At 56.6% G+C, this 12,138-nt stretch overlaps 1 protein-coding gene across 4 annotated transcripts in view; it reads right to left on the reverse strand.

Moving 5' to 3' along the window:
- Positions 1–5,497, reverse strand: part of RAB11FIP5 (RAB11 family interacting protein 5) — a 47,027-nt gene extending 41,530 nt beyond the window's left edge. For 2 of the 4 annotated variants that reach the window (XM_074821750.1, XM_074821749.1), the window contains exon 1: positions 4,988–5,495. In XM_074821750.1, the coding sequence (XP_074677851.1) occupies positions 4,988–5,373 (386 nt within the window). In that variant the 5' untranslated portion in view covers positions 5,374–5,495. Of the gene's footprint in view, positions 1–4,987 lie in introns of all 4 variants that reach the window. The other 2 variants (XM_074821747.1, XM_074821751.1) reach the window with 2 other exon arrangements.
- Between the last annotated feature and the right edge of the window lie 6,641 nt (positions 5,498–12,138).

The raw sequence follows: 12,138 nt of genomic DNA on the forward strand, positions 1-12,138 counted from the left end.
CTTTGGGGAATTTGGAGCTGGGCTAATTTTGCACAGGTAACAACTCCACAAGACAAGTTCTCTGTCGCATAGACACCAAAAGCCACTCGCTGTTGTTGCTCCCCATCCAAGGCAGCAGCCAGCAAGCAACTGCAAGTCACTGCAGGAGAACACCAGAGCCAGGACTCACGACTCCTCTGCTACACTTACTGTCTCCTTACCCACAGGATCCCAGTGCTGCAAAGTCCTGAATTTTAGTCTCCAAAGCTTGAGCTCTGGCAGCCTGGTGTTTGCACGGCCAGCAGAGCTTTGCCCCGGAAGGCTCATGGATTTAACCTTTCCCCTTTGCCATGGGGCTGTGAGGTCTTAAGGAAAGAAAGTAAATGAAAATGATATTTCAAAGGGGGAGAGAGAGGGTAATGACAATTAGGGTTTTCCTTTGCCCAGCCTAGGAAACTCCAGGTGTCCACCATCCCTCACCGCCATCAGCCTGACAGCCCATGGAGCAAAATCAAGGCCCTTTCAGGCCCCCACGCAGCGAGGTCCAAGGTCCAACCCTGCAGCGTTACAATGCACCTCCTGCCCTCTCTGACGCCAAGCCCCCACTGAAAAACCCAAAAGGCCAAGCCCCCACCACGCCACCCACCCAAGGGACCACCTTGGCCAAGGGGAAATGTTGAATTGAAGCTCTCATCATGCTGCAGCTGGAGGCATTTCCACCCTCCCCAGATGCTGCGTTGTCGGGGATGGACGCGGAGGTAACGCTCCCCAGCTCGCTGCTATGCGGCAGGGAAGGCAGGATAAGCCCCCGCAGGGGACTGCAACAGCATTTCCTGGACGTCAGGAAGCAGAAGCGATAGCTGCTTTGTGAGTACAGAAAAAGCCTTTTTCTGCTGGGCTGAGCCCTCGTTTTAGAGGGACTGACCACCCTACTGCTTCCCCGCTGAACTACGACGTCTCCCTGTGAGCCTGTGCCCACCCGCAGACCGTTACGGTCGGATACAGTGATGGTCACCAAGCCAGTACGCAAATATTTTATTGCACGGCCTCATCCTGCCGACAGCGCTGGGCTTTGGGCTCCCAAAAAATGAGGCAGGACAGAGAGCTGCAGGGACCAGGTCACAGGAGGGAGAGGTGAAGACCAGGAGCATCCTGCCCAGGCAAGGCCACGGGCACAGGGGTTTTTTGGATGCAGAAAGGTACCGCGTCTGGAGACACACGTCGGGCTCAGCAGGGCAGTAAAAGGCACGGGTGGAAAATAAAAGCACTATATGGCTCAAATGGAAAGGGAGGAATGATGCTGGGCACTGCTGCTTAGCTTCCCAACCCCAGGCCTTGGGGCTGGCTGAGCGTGGGACAAGCCTTGGGATGCCCAAAAAGGCCAGGAGGGCTCTCAGGCTGCTCTTGCGCAAGTCCAAGAGTTGATTTTTCTCCCGGGCAAAACACAGAAACGACCGAGACATTCGGCTGAACGACGCAGCTCATAAACACCCCCAGACACCAGCTGACGGCTCGTTCGTGGAGAAGAGTCCAAGTTTGACAGAACATTTTCCATCAAGCTGAAAACAAGTATAAAAATCAAAGCCGGTAAAGTTTCCGTGCAACAAAAATCAGCAGGAAAATGAGAGCAAGGTCAACATGCTGACAATCAAGGCCGTTTTTTAAGCAGGGTCCCATTCCAACTGGCAGCAGTTTTGTGCCCAGAAGCGAGGACCAAAGGTGGGGTCCTAAAAACCAGCATATGGCACAGACTCAACTCACACATCCCTCACGCGGGGGCCAGTGGTTATCTCCGCTGCCCAGGCCTGGGCATGTTCTGCGGTGCACTCCCGGAGCGGGGGGAGCCTGTGTTTGTTTTGCTATTTTTTAATCTGGTACTAAAATTTCCTCCTAAACAAAGTTGTTTGCAGTAGGGCTGAACCAAACGTCACAAGTTGGCTGGAAGATGAGGCAGCTCGCAGAGCCAGAACCCCCGGGGCTTCCCCCAACCCTTCTCCCACCCGGCTGGACAAGCTCCAGCACTCCGGACACCCCCTGAAAATCAATTGCAGCCCCTTGCACACTGCAGACCTGCCACCCACCCTCCAGACACCTTCGACACCTTCCAGCTCAGGGGTTCAAGCGAGCTCGGGGCACAGGGTGAGAGCTCTCCGTCACATTTTCTGTGCTCGCTTCCATCATTAGGGGCCATGAGTGAACACAAAGAGCCTTAAAAGCTCTTGCGATCCTCAACAACACGAGGGGGAGTTAACTTTCCTTATGCAAGCGAAGCTACAGGAAGGGAGGGAGACAGACAGCAAAAATTCGGGGGATCTCCTGCCTCCCAGCCCAGATCCCCTCCTTGGGCTGCAGCAACGGTACCGCCGGGGTGACCGGCAGCACAGACGGAGTCCAGCCGCGTTGGACATTGCACCCGTGGGATTAATAGTCCCTGACACCAAGACCTTTGAGACAAGACCACGGGCTCAGGCTCCTGAAACCTTCTTGGGACTGTCACAGGCTCCCCCTGCTTTGCACAGCTTCTGAAAATTCTGCTAAGAGGAGCGTGGCTTTCCTCGAGACACAGCTCCTATCCCGGCTCCCGGCGCAAAGCTCGCTACCCAAACCGCAACGAGGACGGAGAGTTATTTCACATCCTCCCGTGCCAAAACAACACGTCTCTCCCGGCGCGCCCCAAAGGCCACGGATCGGCTCGCTCACTCTGAAGTCTGCCCACGACGCTGGTTTGAATTAGGCCCGAAGAATTCAGATCCAACTCCTCCGACGCCGCCCATTCTCCAGGCAGCGCTAATAAAAGCAAAATAAAAACGCCGGGGGGCGGGAGGGGAACCACTCAGACACTAACTCCGGGGTTAGTCACTTCTCCTCTGTGCCCACGCTGCCATTTTAGGGCATGCAGGAGTCTCCACAGGCTGCAGATGCAAACGCGCTGCGTTTCTCCACAGGAAAAGTTTTTCCGAGCCCTTTTCACGCTAATCCCGCTCTCTAGGAGCGAGACTGCGCCGTCTGCCAAGCCGCGGCGCTCCCGCCGCCGCCTCCCCGGCCATGCCCCGGGTAGGAGGGCGAGGGAGGCTCCTCTCCAAGCCTGCAGCTTCGGGCGGCGAGCCAGACTAATTCCTGGGGTTCAGGGAGCCCGCGAGCAGCGGGGACGCTCCCGGAGGCGCGCAGCAACCCAGCAAGCCGGGTCTGCGTGAAGCAAAGCTCAAAAAAAACTTCTTCCCTAAAGGAATTTCATCCACATTCTTGCATTTCTCTGCCTGGCAAAAGCTAGAAAACATTATTATTGTTTTAAAGCCTTCTGGGGGAAGGAAGAAGAACAGCAAATCCCACACATGCAGCGATTTGTGCTGGAAGCAATGCAGGGCTGGGGTTCGGTTCCCCGAACTGGGGGGACCCTCCTGCAACAGCACTGTGACAAATCAGGTCATGCCGACAGCCCCCCCGAGCCAGTGTGGGGGCTGGAAAGCCACCGCAGCCATCGTAAGGACAAACCACCGCCGGTATCTGTGCCACGGCTTCCCGAGAGTGACAGACCCCAGGGGGGGACCCTCCCAGGATGCAGAAGGACCTGGTGGCATCTTGTGTCCCCTGGGACCCCCTGCCCAGGGGGAGGAAGGATCCTGCGATGCCTTGTACCCCACAAGTCCCTCCCGAGGTGGGGGGGGGATAGAAGGACCCTGAGACACCCCCCCCAAACATTCACAACACCCTTCCTGGAGCACATGTGACGCCCCACCCTCCGTGATGCCCTTCCTGGAGCATCCATGGGCCCTGCGATACCCTGTATCCTGCAACGCCCTTCCTGGGTCATACATGGACCCCATGCCACCCCGTCCTCTATGACACCCTTCCCAGGGCACCCACGGACCCTGGGATGCCCCATCCCCTGTGACACCCTTCCTGGTGCACGCATGGCCCCTGTCAAGCCCTTCCTGGGGCATGTCTGGACTCCATGACACCCTCCCTGGGGTGCCCACAGACCCCATCACACTCCACCTCCCTCACTGCCCTTCCTGGGGTACGTGTGGTCCCCATGATTCCTCGTCACCAGCGACACCCTTCTTGGGGCATGCAGGGACCCTGTGACACCCTACGGCCTGCAAAGCCCTTTCCTGTGGTGTGCACGAACCTGACCACACCCTATCTCCTGCAACGCCCTTCCTGGGGCTCACACAGACCGGTGACACACTTAACAGGGCACACAGGGACCCCCTGACACCCATCCTGGGGCACAGAGGGACCCCGTGACACCCTTACCAGGGCACACAGGGACCCCTTCACACCCATCCTGGGGCTCACACAGACCCATGATGCCCATTCTGGGACATAAAAGCACCCTGTGACGCCCATCCTGGGGCATACAGGGACTCATGATACCCTTACTGGGGCACACAGGAACCCTGTGACGCCCATTCTGGAGCTCACACAGACCCATGACACCACCCTGGGGCACACAGGGACCCCATGACACCCTTACAGGGGTACACAGTGACCATAACACTCACCCTTGGGCTCACAGAGACCCATCACGCCCATCCTGTGGCATACAGGGACCCATCACGCCCTTCCTGGGGCATACAGTGACCCATCACGCCCTTCCTGGGGCATACAGGGACCCCCTGACGCCCATCCTGGGGCACACTGGGACCCATGACACCCACGCTTTGGCTCGCAGGGACCCATGACACCCACCTTTGCGCTCGCAGGGACCCCATGACACCCACCCTTGGGCTCACACAGACCCATGACACCCATCCTGGGGCACACAGGGACCCCATGACATCCACCCTTGGGTTCACACAGAGCTGTGACACCCGTCCTGGGGCACACTGGGACCCCGTTACACCCATCGTGGGGCTCACACAGACCCATGACACCCTTACCGGGGCACACAGGGACCCCGTGACGCCCACCCTTGGGCTCACAGGGACCCCACAACGCCCATCCCAGAGGCCTCCCCTGCTCTACCCCCACGGGTGTCAGGCGAAGGCCAGCGGGACCCACTCACCGCTCCTCAGGCGCGCGGCCCTGCTGCAGGGCGGGCTCCAGGGGCACCACGGCCTGGCCCAGGAATCGGTCCATGCCCACCAAGGCCCGGTGCATAACGGTGAGCACCAGCCCAGCGCGGGCCGGGCCCGCCGGGGCACCCAGCTCGGGGGGCAACTCGAAGGCGCACTCCTCCCGCCATTCGGGGCTGCCGGTGCTCTTCTCGGCCACCGAGGTGCTGTACTTCTCGCGGCCCAGCTGGATGATGGTGTAAGCGTCGCTGGTGCCCGGTTTGCCGCCGCCCTTGCACCGCAGCCCGCGGGCCCGCACCACCGTCACCTGGACGTGGGTGGGCAGCCAGGCCGGAGAGCCCTCAGCAGGAAGCGCGGCCGCCCGCAGCAGCGCCATGGCGGGACGCTGAGGCGGCGCCGGGCCGGGCTGGGCCGGACAGAACCGGACAGAACCGGACCGGGCCGGGCCGGGCCGGGCCTCGCTCCGCCGCCGCTGCCGCAGCCGGGCCGCAGCGCGAGCGCCGCCGGCCGCCCCGCCCCGCCCCGAGCCACGCCCCCGGCTCGCCCCGCCCCAAGCCCCGCCCCCGCGCCCGCCCGTGGCCACGCCCACCAGCCCCGGGGCGTGCTGTGGCCACCGCAAAGCTGCGAGGGGCCACCCTGCGTGTCGCGATATGGCGGCATAGAGGGGGGACGCGGCTGTGTGCCCCTGCAGCCCCCCCGGCCCCCGCCGGGCGCGGCCGTTCGAGGCGTTTCCCTTGTTCTGCCCCAAGGCGGGCGGGTGTGCGGGCGAGAGCCCGCGGGGCACGTATGAACATGCGTGTGCAAGCGTGTGCGGGCACCTGCGTGTGTCCGTGCACGTGTGTCCATGCATGTACAAGCAGGAGGACGTGTGTCTGTGCATGTGTGTGCATGCATGTGCGCACATGGACAACTGTGAGCACGTGTGTCCATGCACATGCAAGCATGAGCACGTGTGTCCGTTCATGTGTGTCCATACATGTACAAGCACGATCACGTGTGTCCTTTCAGGTGTGTCCATGCATGTGCATGCACTTGCACACATGGGCAAGTGTGAGAACGTGTGTCTGTGCATGTGTGTCCATGCACGTGCAAGCATGAGCACGTGTGTCCATGCATGTGTGTCCATGCATGTGGAAGCATGTGTGTCCATTCATCTGTGTCTATGCACACGGAAGTGCAAGCACGTGTGTCTGTTCATGTGTGTTCATGTGTGTCCGTTCATCTGTGTCCATACATGTACAAGCACGAGCATGTGTGCTTTCAGGTGTGTCCATGCACGTGCGTGCGCTTGCACACATGGGCAAACATGAGAATGTGTGTCTGTGCATGTGTGTCCATGCACATGCAACTCACGCATGAGCACGTGTGTCCATGCGTGTGTGTCCATGCATGTGCAAGCATGTGTGTCCATTCATTTGTGTCTATGCACACGCAAGTGCAAGCATGTGTGTCTGTTCATGTGTGTCTGTGCACATGCAAGCATGAGCATGTGTGTCTGTTCATGTGTGCCCATGCATTTCCATGCACTTGCACGCATGGACAAGATGAGAATGTGTGTCCATACACATGCAAGCATGAACATTTGTGTCCATTCACGTGTGTCCATACATGTGCAACACGAGCACATGTGTCCATTCACGTGTGTCCATACATGTGCATGCACTTGCACACATGGGCAAACATGAGAACATGTGTCCATGCATGTGTGTCCATGCATGTGCAAGCACGACCATGTGTGTCCATTCATCTGTGTCCATGCACACACAAGTACAGGCATGTGTGTCTGTTCATGTGTGTCTGTTCATGTGTGTCCACACATGAGCAAGTGCAAGCATGCATGTCCATGCATGTGTCCATCCATGTACAAGCATGTACATGTGTGTCCATGCATGAGTGTGCATGCACATACAAGCATGAGCACGTGTGTGTTCATGTCTGTCCATGCATGTGTATGCACTTGCACACTTAGGCAAGTGTGAGAACATGTGTCCATACATATGCAGGCATGAACATGTGTGTCCATGTGTGCCCATACATGTGCAACACAAGCACATGTGTCCATTCACGTGTGTCTAGAAATGTGCAAGCACAAGCATGTGTGTCCATGCATGTCCATGCACTTACATGTGTGGGCAAGCACAAGCATGTGTGTGTCTATGCACACGCAAACATGAGCACGTATGTCCATTCATGTGTGTTCATACACGTGCAAGCACAAGCATGTGTGTCCATGCATGTGAAAGCACAAGCATACATGTCCGTTCATGTGTGTCCATACACATGCAAGTGCGAGCACGTGTGTCCGTTCATGTCCATGCATGTGCAAGCATGACCATGTGTGCCTGTGCATGTGTGTTCATGCATGTCCATGCGCTTGCACCCGTGGGCAAACACAAGCACGTGTGTCCATTCATGTGTGTCCATGCACGTGTAAGCCTGAGTGTGTGTGTCCATTCATGTGTGTCTGTACATGTACAAGCACGAGCACGTGTGTCCATTCAGGTGTGTCCATGCATGTCCATGCACTTGCACACATGGGCAAGCGCGAGCACGAGTGTCCATTCAGGTGTGTCCATGCATGTTCAGGCACTTGCACACATGGGCAAACCCAAGCACCTGTGTCCATTCATGTGTGTCCATGCATGTGCAAGCACGAGCATGTATGTCCATTCACGTGTGTCCCTGCGTGTCCATGCACTTGCACACATGGGCAAACACAAGTGCATGTGTCCATTCACATGTGTCCATGCATGTTCAGGCACTTGCACGCATGGACAAGCGTGAGAATGTGTGTCCACACACATGCAAGTGTGAGCACATGTGTCCATGCATGTGTGTCCATTCAGGTGTGTCCATGCACGTCCATGCACTTGCACACATGGGCAAGCGTGAGCATCTGTGTCCATTCACATTTGTCCATGCATGTTCAGGCATGAGCACGTGTCTGCTCATGTGTGTCCATGCATGTTCAGGCACTTGCACACATGGGCAGGTGTGAGAATGTGTGTCCACGCACATGCAAGTGTGAGCACGTGTGTCCATTTGCGTGTGTCCATGCATGTTCAGGCATGACCATGTGTGTCTGCTCATGTGTGTCCATGCATGTTCAGGCACTTGCCCGCATGGACAAGTGTGAGAACGTGTGTCCATGCACATGCAGGTGTGAGCATGTGTGTCTGTTCACGTGTGTCCATGCCTGTGTGTCCATGCATGTCCATGCACTTGCACACGTGGGCAGCTATGAGAACATGTGCCCATGCACATGCAAGTGTGAGCATGTGCGTCCATGCACATACAAGTGTGAGCATGTGTGTCCATTCACGTGTGTCCATGCATGTTCAGGCATGACCATGTGTGTCTGCTCACGTATGTCCATGCATGTTCAGGCATTTGACCACATGGACAAGTGTGAGAACGTGTGTCCATGCACATGCAAGTGTGAGCACGTGTGTGTTCACGTGTGTCCATGCACGTGTGTCCATGCATGTTCAGGCATTTGACCACATGGACAAGTGTGAGAACGTGTGTCCATGCACATGCAAGTGTGAGCACGTGTGTGCTCACGTGTGTCCATGCACGTGTGTCCATGCATGTCCACGCACTTACACCCATGAGCAAACCCAAGCACGTGTGTCCGTTCACGTGTGTCCATTCATGTGTGTCCACGCACGGCCAAGCGTGAGCACGTGTGCCCATACCTGTACAAGCACAAGCGCGTGTGCCCGTTCACACGTGTCCATGCACATACAAGCACGTGCACATGCGTCCACGCACATGCAGGAGCGACCACGTCTGTCCGTTCATGCATGCCCACACTCGTGCAAGCACGAGCCGTGTGCCCGTTCACGCGTGTCCACGCACATGCGTGTGTCTGCATGACACCCCTCGCTGCTGGAGCCCCCGCTGCCCCCCGAGCCCCCCCGCACCGCCAGCCCTTCGCAGGCGGCTTCGCCCTTGACCGTGAGCACACGGCGGCACATTCCCGGCCTCCCCCGGGATTATTCCCGCCACGGAGCCAGGCACAACCCGCTCCGATATTCAATATTCCGCAGCATTTCCCACGCTGCGGCCAGGCGGGGGGACAGCAGCGTCCCCAACGGGGCCCCAATCCTAAAAAGCAATTAAAAACCTCTCCTAAAAACCCTAATCACTCCACTGTGCCACCAAACCCCCCATTCCCCGGCCCCTCAAGCAAGGTCACGCCGAAGAGGCCGCGCCGGGGTGCTCGGTGGCGGCGTTTTGGGTGCTCACGGCCGGGCTACGCCAGGGTGATCTGGGCCCCGGGGCTTCGATGCCACCGCGATAAGGGACGTTCGGGGCCACCTCGGTTAATAGGACGGGGCTGGGCTGCTCTGCTCTATCGCTCCCATCTCCGGCCTCAAACGCGCCGTGTGGGGGGTTTTTTTGCCTCCTTCTGCTTCGTGTCCCCTCCCTGGGGGCCAGGAGCGTCCGTTCCGCTCGGCCGCGGGGACACAGGCTGCCCCGATGGGCTTGTGGGGTGTTGCACGGGGACAATGGCCCCTTTGGGGGTGCTGCGTCCCCTTCAGGGGTGCAATGTCCCTTTTTGGGGTCACTATGTTCCCTCTGGGGTTGCTGCATCCCCTTTGGGGGTACAACATCCCCTTTGGGATCACTATGTCCCCTTTGGGATCACTGTGTCCCCTCTGGGATTCCTGTGTCCGCTTTGGGGGTGCAATGTCCCCTTTGGGGTTACTATGTCCCCTTTGGGATTGCTGTGTCCTCTCTGGGGTTGTACATCCCCTTTGGGGGTGCAATGTCCCTTTTAGGGTCCCTATGCCCTCTCTGGGATTCCTGTGTCCCCTCTGGGATTTGCTGTGTCCCCTTCAGGGGTGCAACGTCCCCTTTGGGGTCACTATGTCCTCTTTGGGGTTGCTGTGTCCCCTCTGGGATTCCTGTGTCCCCTTTGGGGGTGCAACATCCCCTTTGGTATCTGCTGTGTCCCCTTTGGGGTCACTATGTCCCCTCTGGGATTTGCTGTGTTCCTCTGGCTTCCCTGTGTCCCCTTTGGGGTAACTATGTCCCCTTTGGGGTCACTGTGTCCCCTTTGGGCTCCCTGTGTCCCCTTTGGGGTTTCTGTGTCCCCTTTGGGGTAACTATGTCCCCTTTGGGGTCACTGTGTCCCCTTTGGGCTCCCTGTGTCCTCTTTGGGGTTTCTGTGTCCCCTTTGGGGTCAATATGTCCCCTTTGGGGTCACTGTGTCCCGTTTGGGCTCCCTGTGTCCCCTTTGGGGTTTCCGTGTCCCCTTTGGGGTCAATATGTACTCTTTGGGATCACTGTGTCCCCTCTGGGATCCCTGTGTTCCCTTTGGGGTTTCAGTGTCCCCTTTGGGGGTGCAACATCCCCTTTGGGGTCACTATGTCCCCCCTGGGATTTGCTGTGTCCCCTCTGGGGTTGCTGCGTCCCCTCTCCTTACTTTTGGGGCTCTGCGCTGCTCCTGCTCCCCCCAAAACTGCTGCTAAAGCGACCGAAGCCACTGAGTGCAGGAATAGCCACGTTCTGCCCCAAAAAGCCTCCAAGCAAGCGCAGAAACTGAGGGAAATGGGACAAAAAAAACCCCCTCAACAACCCATATTTTTGGGGGTGGGATGCGCTGCCCCGGCCGTATTCAAATCTCACATTAAAATATGCTTCATAGAGGAATAAAAAACTACACGGGGAATTTCTTATCGCCCCTGAGACGAACCGAAATCCAATTATCCCTCCAGTCCGGTGCCCGGCCCCGCTCTGCCGGCCGCCTCTTATCCCTCCTCAGCATCTGCTTTTTATTTTGCCTTCTTTTGATTGTTTTTCCCCCCTTTTCTTTTTTTTCTTTCTGATTATCTCTCGTCTCGCTACATCTCCTCCTCTCCACCTCTTTCCATCCTTACCCCGTAATTGGGTTTTTTTCCTGTCTCCCTTCACCTTCCCTGCCCTGCTCGGCTGCCCTGCTCTTATTTATTCATCTCTTTGATTTTTACCGCCACTTTTGCATTTGAGGCATAAAGAGGTTTTTTAATTACCCGTGAAATCAATGATATTTTTTTTATTCTTCTCTGGAATCGCAGGGAAAACGGGGGTTAGCCGCAGCGTGGCAGACGTGTCCCTGCCTTACAGACGCCCTTCGCAGCGTCCTCGGCGAGCCTGGCCTGGGTTAAATTTTGCTTTAACTTTTGCTTTAACTTTAATTCTTGCTTTAACTTTAATTTTTGTTTCAACTTTAATTTTTGCCTCCACTTTAATATTTGCTGCAACCTTAATCTTTGCTTTAACTTTAATTTTTGCTTTAATTTTTGCTTCAACTTTAATTTTTGCTTTAATTTTTCCTTCGACTTTAATTTTTGCTTTAACATTCATTTTTGCTCAGCTTTAAGTTTGGCTTTCTCCTGCTCCGTGGCAGCCGTGCAGCTCTGCCAGCCCTCTCCTAAATCTCATTTCAGTGACGAGGGGTCTCGCCTAACCCAGCTGCCTTGCTGGCGAGGAGCTGGCAATCGATGCCAATGACATGATTTTGCATTTTTCCCCCGTTTTTGATGCAAAATGCCACTCTCCAGCGTGGTGGCCCCTGGCAGCGCCCGGTGCTGCTCACCCCCAGGAGCTGACCCTCCCCTCCTCGGGGATGGGAAATGCACCTCGTTGGGTTACAAAGAAATCGCATTTCCACGAGAGCGAAGCAAAGGATTGAAGGATGAGCCAGAGTTGGGGTTGCAGCACCCCAAGTCTCCACGCTGGCGCTACACATCCCTGCAAATATTCACGCCACCATCAAAACACCCCCCAAATATCCCCTGATTTGGGGGACAGACACATGGACTGGGACTGACAGCCCAGGTTTCAATTTTTTGGGGGGACAATGCTCCCTGAAAATGGGTTGCAAAGGGGATGGCGGGTCCATGCCGGTGATTTCCCTCTGCAAAATCCCGGCTGACAGCGCAGAGATGCCCGGGAATGGAGGGAGGGAGAAGGGGGGAGGGCTGGAGCCAAGACAAATAAAGAGTTCAAATGGGAAACGATTAAAACTAAACTAAACTAAAATAAATCGAAAGCGGGGGAGATAAGACGCGGGTGCCCTCGCTGCCTATTTAACATTCATTGGATTGAATAATCAGGCCTCATTATCTCAAATTGTCTGCATATTTGCCCT

This window comes from Strix aluco, chromosome 4 (assembly GCF_031877795.1).
Source record: "Strix aluco isolate bStrAlu1 chromosome 4, bStrAlu1.hap1, whole genome shotgun sequence".
In the NCBI taxonomy this organism is placed as follows: domain Eukaryota; kingdom Metazoa; phylum Chordata; class Aves; order Strigiformes; family Strigidae; genus Strix; species Strix aluco.